Raw genomic sequence first — 13,019 nt, 5'->3', positions numbered from 1 at the left:
AAGAAAGACAAAAAAAAATAAAGCTCGCAGCGAGTGTGTGTGAAAAGCAAATACTACAACAACGGCGCAGGCAGTGGGCCTGCAAAAACAACAACAACAACAGCAACAGCAACAACAACAACTGTGGCAGCATACAATGCACTGACTGTGGGTCTCTTGTGGCGCTGTGGCAGGTTCAATGAACCTTTACAGTTCAGTAGTTTAGCGATTTTTATGGCACTGTGGCAACGCCGAATGTGTGGCAGAGGGCCTCCAGCGCCATTTGGGGGCGCGCTTTTGGGAAAGTCAAAAAAACGACATCAACAACAACAACAATGCGATACAAAAGATCAGCTACGCGAACAAAAATGGAAAGCGCTGAGAAACACTGCAGCATGCGGGGGGGAGAGAGAAGAGGGGCCTCGTTTGTAGAGATTGACTAATGCGATTTGTTGGCAACATTCAAAGCAGCCGAGATTCATATGTTGCACACACACACACACACACATGCATGCACTCATGTATTTGAGTTTATGAGTTGCTGGCGCCTCTAGCGCCAAAATCCAATCAAATCCAATTAAGAGCAAAAAGCGCAAAACTTGCGCAGTGTTTGAGGGGAGTGTGCAAAACAGAAAAAAAGAAGAAACAAATAAAACACAAAAAAAAAGAGGAAGAAGAAGAAGAAGCAGAACTTTAGTTCCATTACTCGAGCACGTTTTGTGCCATATGTAAACTCGGCAGCACACGCGACTCGAACAGAAACAGAAACAGAAGCAAAAGCAAACAGCGAAACCAAAGTAGCCGCCGCCGCCGCCGCCGCAGCAGCAGCTAAAAAACTCTACAGAATCAACAACAAGAACAACAACAGTAACAAGAGTAACAGTAACAGTAACAGCAGCAACAGCAACCGAATGCTCTCTGACCAGCAGCTGTCGCACAGGCCTTGCACAGTGGCGCTCAACTGTTAAGAAAGAGCGTGAAAATATTGCAATTGCACATGCTCTCCCTCTCTCTCTCTCTCACTCTTAAGTAAATGCATGCTAGATGGCGTATTGTATTTATTATTAATGTTCGATTAAAATGCACCCTCTAATCAGCAACTGTTCCAGGCCTTACGCACGGCCACATGTTAAATAGAGAAATACAAAAGAAGCGCAAGTTATTTACTTATGATTAAAATGTACTAGACATTTCCAATGCTTTATAAATAGCATAGAAACAATAGCTGGGTGACGCACAGTGTGCGTGTGTCCTCAATATAATGTAAAAGGAATTATATTTGTTCTGGCTTCATTTTTAAAATTTTGAAGTTTAACTTTTATTAGAGAAAAAGAATGGAGCTGTAGAAAGTTTGCTGCCGTCTTTAAAAAGCTTTAGTTTTAATATTAGATTTAGTTTAAATAATACTTTAAGTTTTTCTATACTAACTATAATATAAATCGTCAGCATCAACATTCTATGTTAAATCAAACAGGACCCACTGTGCCACTGAGCTTCTACATTGCACATAACACACAAACATACGTATGTAATTGCATGTATGTGTGTGTGTGTGTGGGGTTGCTGCTAATGGAACGCAATTCACAGGGCGGCTGTTGCTGCAAATGTAGGCAGAGGCAGAGGCAGAGGCAGCGGCAGCGCCAGAAGTATTTGTGCTAAGCCTCATTGTCTGCTGTCTCCTTCTTTGTCTGCATGCAAGAATACAACTAAAACAACAACGACAACAACAACAACATACAGCAAATACCATTGAACAGCCAGACAAAACACAACTGAGAGCACAACGGCGCTGGCGTCGCCGTCAACTTCAGCGTCGACGTCGCGATGTCAAAGTCCAAAGCTGCAAAAAGTTTTTGGCCACGTGCGGGGGTAGCGCGGGCGACAAGCCGTCGCAGTTAGTGCGTTGAAATGTTCACATAAATTTAAATTTGCGCCCACAACAAATACCAACAGTAAAGGGAGGGTATGGGAGGAGAGGAGATGGGCGCCAGCAAATGCGTTTTATGGGGGTTGCTCTGCTATTTGGATGCTGTCCGAGGGTTGTGTTCGACGGGAGGAGAAAGGGGCACATGAAAAAGCACAACAGAAAGTAGTAAAAATCGCAGCAGGCAAGCGTCACGCGAGCGAAAGGGAAAGAGCACGTCAAAAGAATCGCTCTATGCAGCCTCCATCCCACTCGCACACGCACGCTTGTGAATTTCAATTACAGGCGCAATGGCAAAAAATAAAAATATATAAAAAAAAAAAATAAAAAAATTCCGTCTAGACTTGTAAGTAGATAAAAATATTTTTCCAAAAGAAATTACATCAACAAAAATATGTTGTAGAGGAAAATTGCGGAAAATTATGTTGCAATTGCGGGCAAGCCATAGGAATTCCCGATAAGGAAATAACTGCAGTGCCGCAGATAGGAAAAGACGCCGGCTGGGGGGGAGGAGGCGTTGAGTTATTGCTACAGCGTTTAACGGCCGTGTTGCGGATAAGATAAGCACGGAACTGAAGAAACACTCCGAAAAAAAAAAAAAAAAACAAAAAACACCCAAACAAAACGTTGGCATGTTAAAATTCAATTTACAGCGGTGAACACGGAACAAATTTGAAATGTTAAACAACAGCAGCTGCTACATCAGACGAAAAAAAAATAACAGAAGAAAAGAGCAAAAGAGAGAGAATACATTTTATATCCATTTTATGCACAAAATGAATATAATAATAGATAGTTTTAATGTGCTGTTGGTTTTTTTTTTCACTTTTTGTTTTGTTATTGATTTCACTTTTTTTCATAAATATTTTATGTTGCTTTTTATACACAAATGGCCGCTGCCGCTGTCGACGTCGACGCCGACGTCAATGCTGATGCCGCAGCTGCTTAACACAAGCGCAATGTGCTGTTGTTTTTGTTGCCGTTTGTGTATAACAGAAATAGAAAAACTGTGTTTGTTGTTGTTGCTGCGCTGCCGCTGCCGCTGCTGCTGCTGCTGCTGCTGGCACCTGTACAACGCTGCCGACGCAGCTGCTTTTTTATTTCTATTTTTTTTCAATAGTTTTGCTTGCTATATTGAAAGTTTTATTCACACCTGCATTTTTCATAAGCTGCACAACAACACAAATTTGTATGAAATTTTATTGGAATTTCTTACAAAATTTATGCAAGACCGAAAAACAAACGAGAGACGCTGCGGCAGCGGCAGCAGCAGCGCAGAATGCGACTGCGACGTCGGCGTCGACGTCTGCTTCAGAAGTTGTAAAACCGGATTTTCTTTTTGGGCGCCTTTAGTAGTTTTTATATCTGTAGTTGTTGTTGTTGTTGTTGTTGCCTTTTGCACTTTGTTGTCGATTCATATTGAAATGAAAAACCCAATTTTTGATTGAACACAAGTTTTTCTCTCAACACATTCGCTGCCGCAGCGGCCACTCTGCATTTACTGCTGCTGCTTCTTCTTCTGCTTGTTCTTCATTGCCTTCACATTCCATAGAACGCTGCCATTTGTTTACCCGCCGTTGCGGCGTCTTCTCTTCTTCCACCTCTTCTTCTTTCACTACTAAATTCGCACTTACACTTGCCTGCAGCTGGCGATAATAATTTTCGCAAGTATTTGCGTGTTTGCCTTTCAGCTTTACTTATTTATGATTTACTAATAATTTATTAATGCACAATAGACAAACGCACACACCGACACAATTGGGCGCACGCACACACACACACACACACACATACACAACCGCAAGACGACGCGCAACAGATAATGAAGCGAACTATATATGTATGTACATATGTTGTAAAACACAACTAAAACATGTAACGGCAATAAAGGAATTTCGTTAAGCTAACTTTTGTAGTTAGTTGAATTAATTTTAACAACAAATTTGGCGTCCAAATGCGTTTGTTTTTATATGAACCGCAGACCGCGCGTCCAACTCGTTCAACGGTTTTTTTTCGACTCACTTCGTGTACGCTCGGCTGAGAGAGGCGAACAGCAACAACAGAGCTGAGCAATAATCGTATATGTGCATGTTGTTTTTCACAAGTCGTCACGAGTCGCAGTTTGCACTGTTATTACATTTGTCCAGCTATTGCTGCTTACTGACTTGCTTAGTGTTATTTAATACGATTAACATTCTTAATTTAATTTGTTTTCGTTCTTTTCAGCGTGTTCAGCCTGTGCATATATTTTTGTTTTTATGCTTATATTCTTACAATCGCAAAAGCAGTCACTGCGGCAGAGCGCTCATCTCTAGTCAAGCGTGTGTATGTGTTAGTGTTTACCAGCTGCTTTGCTGTTGTTTTCAATGCAGAACAACTCTCCCGCTCGCTGGTTTGTATCGGTGTAAGTCTGTTAAGTTAACAGCTGCACGTTCAGTTGATGTTAACGCATACAGGTGGACATTTAATAACCGCAACTAGTTAAAACGGCTTTAAAGGCAATGAATGGAAGTTATTGTAAATGTCTTTGCAATTAATTACTCGCTGCAGATGCATATTTTGAAATAATAGATAATATTGTATATTATAAAATTGAACACACTTAATTTGCACAATGTGGCAACGTTGGCAGCTGAGCGCGGCAAACTCAACAGTGTGAGAGAAAGAGCCGGAGAGCGGGAGAGCGTCAATTTATAGCATGCGAGTGACATGTGAATAACATAATTCCCACAATACAAAACAACAACAACAACAACAACAAAAACCAAAAACAATTGAAAATAACGGACAGGGACTTAATTAGCCGTCGAGCCATTATGAAAATATTAATTGAATTGAACGGAAATTAAATTTTTGATTTTCATGAGTTATTGAAATGATTACGAATTGTGTAATGTTATCAGTAATTTTGTATTTTGATTTGGCGCAGATTAAATTGATATTAGGCAATGATTAATAACTGTATTTTGCTGTTTACACTTTTAAGAGGCAGTCAAGTGTGTTTTTTTTTTTATGGAGCAACCAAAGACAAAAACAAGATGTTGAAATTCTTTGCTTCAAAAAATTCGTACCAAAACCATTTACATTCCACTTAAAATGCGTAAATAACCACAAGAACTAGCTTCCCCTCCCCCTACGCACACACACACACACACACACATACACAGGCAGCTATGAGCCAATGAACGGCACAAACAATAACACATATACATATGTATGTACCGTAATTCCTATCTCTATCCATATCCATGCCATCACCCCCCGCCCCCTCCCACAACCACTTTGAGTATTTCTCAAGCAAATGAAGCAATCAAAATTGAAATAATGTTATTGTTGTTTTTGCTCCACTTCAAAAGTAATTTACCTTGTTTTCTTGCATTTAATTCTTTAACATAACAACAACAACACACACACACACACACACACACACACGCACATGTACATAAACATACGCAATCTTTTGGCATAGCTAAACAAAAAGCATTTTCAATAAAAAAAAACTACTCGGAAAAATTCAAATTCCATAATAGCCGGCTTCTATTTTTAGGCCCATCCACACACACACACACACACACACACACACACACACACATGCAAAGGCATTTATTTTTGTTTTCATTTTCGACAACATTTCAGAGACCCATATATAGTATACATGTAGCACAGGAAACGGAAGGAAACACAGCAAGCGCCAGTGCTGGAGCTAGTGGAGGCGGGGTGCGCGGGCGGCACAGGAATTGTTTGGTAAAAATGCCGGCAAATGTTAGAGCGCAGGCGTTGTGAGTGCGAAAGAGTGTGCGTGAGCGAGAGAGCACGCACAACAACAACAGTTGGAGAGCCATTGCCGCGTTAACAGCGCTGAGCAGCAAGTTTATGTTGTGTTTTTTTTTCTGTTTATAACATGCGAGACATTTATAGCATGCCAGTGGCTGCCAAACTGTGCGAGTTGCTTAGATTTGAGTGAGTAAATTATGAATGTGGTGGGGAAAGAGGGTGGAGGGAGACTGTGCTAATGTTAGGCTGTGATTTTTTTTGCTATAGCATGCGAGAAATTTATAGCATGCCAGTGGCTACCAAACTGTGCGGGTTATTTAAATTTGAGTAAATTATGAATTTCAAAGGGCTGTGACGGGTAGTGGGGAGGGGGGGGGGGTGAAGTAAGACTGTGTGAACGCATTTCGTAGGTTAATTAAAAAAGCTTTAGAGCATGATTAAGAGACAGGAACTTAATATGAAAAAATATAAATTTCCCCCGCAGTAGATTGGGTGGAAGGTGGGATGTTGTAACGGGATACTCCTGAGTAGGAAAAAGAATCTTTGCAATCTGAAAGCGGCGAACTATTACTGGTTCATTTTAAACAAATGTAATGCTCATATGAACTATGAGTACGAATCAGTTCAAATTAACTGCAAGTGGTGAACTGGTACTAGTTCATTTTTTGGCATGATTGAAGAACTACATATTTTGAACTTCAATAATTGGCAAAAATGAACTAGTACTAGTTCATTTTTTTTTTGCTATCTGTTTAAATTACAGCAAGCGGTTCTTTTCTGCTATACGATCTGTTAAAATGAGTTACGAATGGCGAACTAGTACTGGTTTATTTTTTAGATATAATCTGCTCAAATTTCCCTCAAGCCACGAACTAGTAAGGTTCATTTTAGCCAGGCAATCTCTTTAAACTGGTTCATTTTTGCTTCTTATTTATACTTAATATAAGCTGAGATTCAAATCACCTTCAAGTAGCGAACTGGTACTGGTTCATTATTGCCTTGACTTAGGAATTACAATTTGAATACTTCAAATATGCTATGCAATTTGTTCTAAGCCATCCGCCATAACCTAGTTGCCATGCTTAAAGAAAATTAACTATAAAATCTTGACAGAGCGGCAACATTCCGCATTCCGCAGACACTGAAATATGTGCCAGATAACAAATGACGCCCGCCCTCAAAATGCAGCTTAATTTATGTCGGATTTAAGATGCAAAATGTGCAGCAGGATGGCTAAGACAAAGCCAGAGCGAGGGCGAAGCCGCCAAGCTGCCTTAATTTAACAACTTGACAAATTGAATATGTATATATGTATGTATATATATATATATTTAAAAAGAAAATGCAGCGACAATGGCTTGGCTTTTCCAGCAGCTGCTGGCAGCACAATGGACCCTCACAATGGTCCTTCACAAAATTAGCCTGGCAACAGGCGAAACGCACCATAATTGTTCATGGCCCAAGCAAATTAACATTGCCGGCGGCCCACAAATGCAGCATTCGGTTATTTTGATTACTTCCGATTTTTTTTTTAGTTTTTGTGGGGGGTCGCCTCCAAGGTAAACAATATAAAACGCACGCCCGCCCATTAGGAATGCAGGGCACGCCCCAAGACGCTCATAAAGCCCACAAACATTGGGCCAAAGCTAAATTAAAAGGGAAAAACAAATCAAATAAAACGAGCTGCGAGCGTATCCATTCATTGAAACGTGCCAGGGTCAGTCGCTAGCTGTGTCCGATTCAGTCCGATTTGTGACGTCTTTGAGACTTTTGCTATAAAAGCGACAACTATTCGGGTTTGTAAATCATATCAGTTTGTTATCGACAAGCAACAACAACCCCATCCCCAGCCAAGATGTTCAAGTTTGTAAGTAGAGCAAAAGCGAAATCAGTGAACAGGACAATAAGAACTACTCGAAGGAATCAGTTCAAATGTGATCAAAATATCGAACTAGCTTCAAGCTAGATTCAAGCTGACAGCAAGTCAAGAAAGTGAACTAGTTCTCTGGAACAGAGTCTTGAACAGGGACTATAAATCAGTTCAATGTGACAAAAATGGATCTAGCTTGAACTAGTTCTCTTGGATAAGTGCTTCGATTTGATTCAAGTTGAGATAACAGTAAAAAAAAAGCTTTGATCTGATTAATGGAACTAGTTCTTTGGAACCTTAAACTAAACTCAAACTAGCTTCAATCTAAAAAAAAAGTGCTTTAATAATTGAACGAGTTCTTTGATTAAATAATACAACTAGTTCTCTGAACTTGCTTTTTTAACCAAAATATGAATCGTATGAATCATAAAGTAAAGTAAAATAAGTAACTTTATTATTAGAGCTAGTTCTCTGGAACTGGCTCCCTATACATATACACACTTAAACTATTCAAATGAATCAGTTCAGGTGATTAAAATATGGAACCAGATTCAAGCTGAAACAACAGCAAGAGACAAGAAACTTGTAACTTGCTTTTTATTTAAACGAAGACTCACAATTGAATGAACTTGTTCCCTGGAACAGTCTTTTGCAATCAAAACTGACGTTTTTTATGCAAGCACATTCTCTACTCTCTTTACACTCATGCTTCGCCTCACTTGAGAGTATTTATTTTATGGTTTCTGCTTTGTTTTGCATACGCAAACGTTTCACTGGCAGCTGCTCAATTGAACCACTGGTTCCAATAGATAACTAAACCTAACTGCCTTCTCCCTCTCTCCCTGTCTTTCTCTGTCTCTCTTTCAGTTCGCTCTGTGCCTGCTCGCCGTCGTCGCTCTGGCTGCCGCCAAGCCTCAGTTCGTGGCCTACAGCGCTGCCGCCCCCTATGTGGCTGCCACGCCCTACGCTGCGGCCTACACCAGCGGCGTTTATGCCTCGCCCTATGCTGCAGCTTATACCAGCGGTGTTTATGCCTCGCCCTATGCCTACAGCGCCTATCCCTACAGCTCCGTGTATCTGAGACGTTAAGGATCGCCGGACATGCCACTGTACGGAGTGAACACTGTACCGTTTGTTGCTGAACTTGAAAATGAACATTGAATAAAACGCGAATTTCCAACTATTTGCCATTGCATTTGCTTTTTTTTTGAGCTGTGGCACAATTTCCAGCGAAATGATAAGGAAAATTCCATTGAAAATTGTGGAAAATTGCAAGTTTTTTGAAATATTTACGATGTCGTTGCTGCTGTTGCTGCTATGTGAATATTTAGTGCAATTTGCGTTGCCATCAAAAGCATTCGTCTTCTAGTAGCGAAAGGGGGGGGTGGGTGGGAGGTCAGCTGTCGCTCGCATGCGTCGGCTTGCAAAATGTGCAAATTATGGCAACTAAGTTGCCTGATGTTGTCCCAAACACGCACAAAACGCACAGCGAAGGCGCCAATACGCATACACCAACACCCACGCACACAAACAGGAAGCGGAAGAGAGAGAAGGAGAGAGGCAGACACACACACACAAGCACGCGCTATCACCCTCTCTCTCTCTCTCTCTCGCTCTCACACTCGCTCATTCACAGCGCCATTTGCATATTTTGCGTAGCATGCTTTCAGGCGCATTGTGCACAGTGGTTGCAGAGCATATGAAAAATACACACACACACACACACACACACACACATACACACACACGCATTTTGAATAATGCGCATTGCGATAAAAACTAAGCAATGCATTTCGCTTAGCATAAAAGCAAAATAATGCAAAAAAAAAAAAAGAAAAATTGATAAATGGAAAAAGTTGATATCAAATACAAAAAAAAAAATTGCACTAGAAACCGATTTAATGGGCCAAACGAATTTTCCATTTGAATTCACAGCAACAGATATTAAAATATGTTGAAGCAAATACACTATACATAAATATAGCTATTTTATCAATTGTAGAAATAAATAAATAAATAAAATAAAAAATTAATAATAATTTAAATATTCGTGAATATTTATGAGTATTTGAAAAGGTTGCTTGTTGCAAAAAAGAGAACTTAGAAATCCCAGCACTTGGCAAAGGCAAGCTAAATAGTTTGAAAATATTAAACGACTTGAAAATACCCTGTAAGTGCAGCTTTTGGTATGTGTAAGCTATACAACCCATATACCCACTGCGTAGAATACTTTAACAAATATGCCATAAATATTTACACTTGACAGACCATTTCCCAATGTGTTCAGCTTTTCCATTTGTTGGCAAACAGTTGATTGTGATTTACACTTGAAAAATATTTGCTAGCTTTAAAATGTTTCGAAAAGTTCCCCACCCCCCCCCCCCCCCCCCCCCCCCCCCCCCCCCCCCCCCCCCCCCTCCTGCTCAACAAATGCCTCAACAGATATGTCAACGCAAATTTCAGCTTTAAGTGGCAAAACGAAAGAAAGAAAAAGGCACAACTTATGAAAAGTTTTGTTCAAGTTTTGCGGCACTTTTTGTTGGCTTTTAGCCGGCATCTTATGGTAATTAGGCGTCATCAAAAAACTTGCCATTGCAGATACTACGGCACTGAAAATTCCTATACTCCAGCTGCCAATTGTAAATCTAATTTGTGTTCCCATGCCATGGAAAATCTGTGGAAGCCAGAGCAACGCCCACGTGCGACCACGGGCCAAGGAGCTGGACAAAGGCCAAGACGCACGCCCAAATGCGTGGGCCTTACCTTTGGGGACAGGCCCGGCACTCAGAAGCCGCTTGCCATCACAAAACCAACACACACAAACATAGACATTACCATTTTCCGCACAAGCATTTTCCCGAGCTAACGGTTCATTATCACAGCCAAAAACGGGCGCAGCGGCAGGCCGAAGTGTAGTCCATCAATGTCAAACTTACCTGTAAGAAAGAGAGCGAGGAGAGAGAGAGGGGGGGGGGGAGAGCATAAGTGATTGAAAGATATAGACATGTGCTAAATAAAGTTAACTGTGTGAACGATGCGTGTAAATATAAATATTAAATATGACTAAAGGTATTAAATTGCGCACAGATGCAGCCGGAATACTCTATCTAAAAATAATCCCAAGGAAAGTTAAGAATTTGTCAAAATATCTTAACTTAAATATATTTATATATGGGAATGTGCATAACTCAACAATTATACAATTAAAATTATTTATTTAAGAGCTTCAGAAATATTTATGAATTTTACAGAAAATTGTAAGCAGAGATTCTTTAAATTACAAAAAAAAATTTCTATATTTAATCTTGATAAAATATTCATAAAATCTTTACTTAAGTCTGCTTTTGCTGAATATATCTTTACGTTTAGAACTTTTCTCGCACTAAACAAGGAAAAACAGAAACACTTTTATGACTTTCCATAAAGCATAAGAAAACCCAACAGAATATTAAATCAGGCATTTTTATGCAAAGGCCATTGTGCAGCAGTATAATAAATGTTGATTTCACTTTTCTCCACGTTGTTCTTCTTCTTCTTCTACGCTTGACATTTTCCTTTCTTTTCTTTTTTTTTTGGCATTGTTTGGCAATCAAGCTAAGTAAATGCCGCATATATCGCATTTATTTTTGGCAGCATAATGTCTGTTGAATCAAATTAAAAATCGACATGAATTCATGTGGCAAGCTGTACAAACATAAAGCAGGTGCAATGCCACAGAAGAAGAAGAAGAGTTCGGGCAAGTCTCAGCTCCATCAAGCCGAAGCGAAATGGCGTCGTTTAACCTCTGGGAACTGGGTTTAGGTTTAGGGAATTCACAAGCACAGTTCTACAGTAATCTTTGCGCAAGGCATGAGAAATTTTGGGCTCTGCATTTGAGCTGATTAAACCGCTTGGGAATTACACGCACAAACTGGAGCCTGACATAAATATTAAAACCCTTTAAAAAGATCAACGACAGTTCCGGCTGTCTGCTTGTTCAGCTGTCTATTCTCCAGAATTGAATTAAACATCCAAATCTTGGTTTAAAGCTGCGACAACCATAAGGCAAGACATTGGAGTCGAAGCGTGAACCAAAGTTCAAGGCTTCAACTAGCTCCAATTCTCGAATTCTGCTTTCAATCCCACCGATTTGAAGCTGCCATTAATTATTTATTTTAATAGTCGAGCGCATAAATCACTTGTAAATGAATGCAATTATCAAATTTCGCTTGATTAATTGTTGCTAAATGCGGCGACAAAATCCAACTAATTGGCTAGCCAGCAAAAGGAGACGCGCACAGGTTGTCGTCCGGGAAGGAACCGAGTCAACAAGCAGGTAGCGGCTCGGTTCCTGGCGCGAGAAGCACTTTCAATTCAATGATGAAACATCTTTGACCCGTTGTCAAGGGTTGCACATTTTGTTGTCCGGCATTTGCCGTCATTTATTTAAAGCTCAGCGGGGTGAGGGCGAAGGGGCTGCTTAGCTGGGCGCCCGTTCATTAAGAATTCATTGCTAAAATTTGGCAGCAAGAACAAGAAAATGTGTGGGCGGCATGTTGAGAATGAAAGAAATAAGATGGCATCGTACCTCGGTTAAAAATGCACAGCAACAATTTCCGTTTCCGCTCGACGCCCGACGTCCGTTTCAGCCTGAATTGTTGCTGTCGATGTTTGCGCAACATTTGCGTGCCGCAAATGCTGTTGCAAATGTTGTGCTAATAAATGTTTGGCCTATTAACGACACAAATCAAGCGCCACAGACTTGACTTTTGGCCACGGCACAGCTCGATTGGCAATTTAGACACACACACACACATACACACACACACACACAGATACACACACACACACAGAGACTTTACAAGTCTGGCGTTAAATTGAAGGGTGTCTCTTGAGATAAGGCAACTCTCAGCTATCTCTGGCACTTTCTATTCTGTTGACTGCCTTTCACTGCGCTCAACGTGGCGTATAATCGATTTTTATTATTATGCCCGTATTTGTAAAAATCGCTCAGCCGACACGTTGCCGACGCCTCGAGCGCGCCACGTTTAACAAACTAACTGAAATCAATTGCAAAAAGCTGTCAGCACCGAGTTTTTCACCTATTTTATTCTCTTATATTTTTTTCTTGCATATGCTTTTGGTCAACGCACGCAAAGACCGCGCGAAGGTCGACTCAAAAAGAGAAAAATATAACATAAAGCACACTTAAATCAATAGACTTTGGCGGCACGAAATTGTGTGTAAAATTTAGCCAAAGAAAGCGCAACAAATCTGAAGAAGGTCTGGTCTGCATAGCAGGGGACAGTAGGGAACAGGTAGGTGCTAAGGCGGGAAAGAATTGGCGTAAAATTAAGAACTAATCAAGAAATGTTTGTTAGAAAAATTGTAGCCAAGTCGCAGATGAAATACCCTCGAAGAATTGCGAAGCTCGTAAACGAAAGATACAAAGCAATTGTTCCTATAGACGTCTATAATATAGTAGTGCGATCT

The 13,019-nt window shown here is 40.4% G+C and overlaps 2 protein-coding genes across 15 annotated transcripts in view; one reads left to right on the top strand and one right to left on the bottom strand.

Moving 5' to 3' along the window:
- LOC6624298 (phosphatase and actin regulator 2) overlaps positions 1-13,019 on the bottom strand; it is a 135,777-nt gene that overhangs the window by 96,253 nt on the left and 26,505 nt on the right. For 6 of the 14 annotated variants that reach the window (XM_032434849.2, XM_032434851.2, XM_015175627.3 and 3 more), the window contains exon 1: positions 3,538-3,919. The exons of 4 other annotated variants lie outside the window; for them this stretch is intronic. Coding sequence is in view for 2 of the 10 variants with exons in the window: in XM_015175624.3 (XP_015031110.1) it covers positions 12,115-12,208 (94 nt within the window). In the remaining 8 variants the exon portion in view is untranslated. Of the gene's footprint in view, positions 1-3,537; positions 3,920-12,114; positions 12,224-13,019 lie in introns of those variants that run through there. 4 more of the 14 variants (XM_015175624.3, XM_015175625.3, XM_070208186.1 and 1 more) reach the window with 3 other exon arrangements.
- LOC6623848 (uncharacterized) lies at positions 7,384-8,730 on the top strand. Its single transcript, XM_002046533.4, has 2 exons — positions 7,384-7,544; positions 8,415-8,730. Exons 1-2 carry the CDS (start codon positions 7,533-7,535, stop codon positions 8,634-8,636), a joined length of 234 nt encoding a protein of 77 aa, XP_002046569.1. The 5' UTR covers positions 7,384-7,532; the 3' UTR covers positions 8,637-8,730.

The sequence above is a fragment of the Drosophila virilis genome, chromosome 3 (genome assembly GCF_030788295.1).
Source record: "Drosophila virilis strain 15010-1051.87 chromosome 3, Dvir_AGI_RSII-ME, whole genome shotgun sequence".
Classification (NCBI taxonomy): domain Eukaryota; kingdom Metazoa; phylum Arthropoda; class Insecta; order Diptera; family Drosophilidae; genus Drosophila; species Drosophila virilis.
This window is presented reverse-complemented; position numbering and strand designations above follow the sequence as displayed.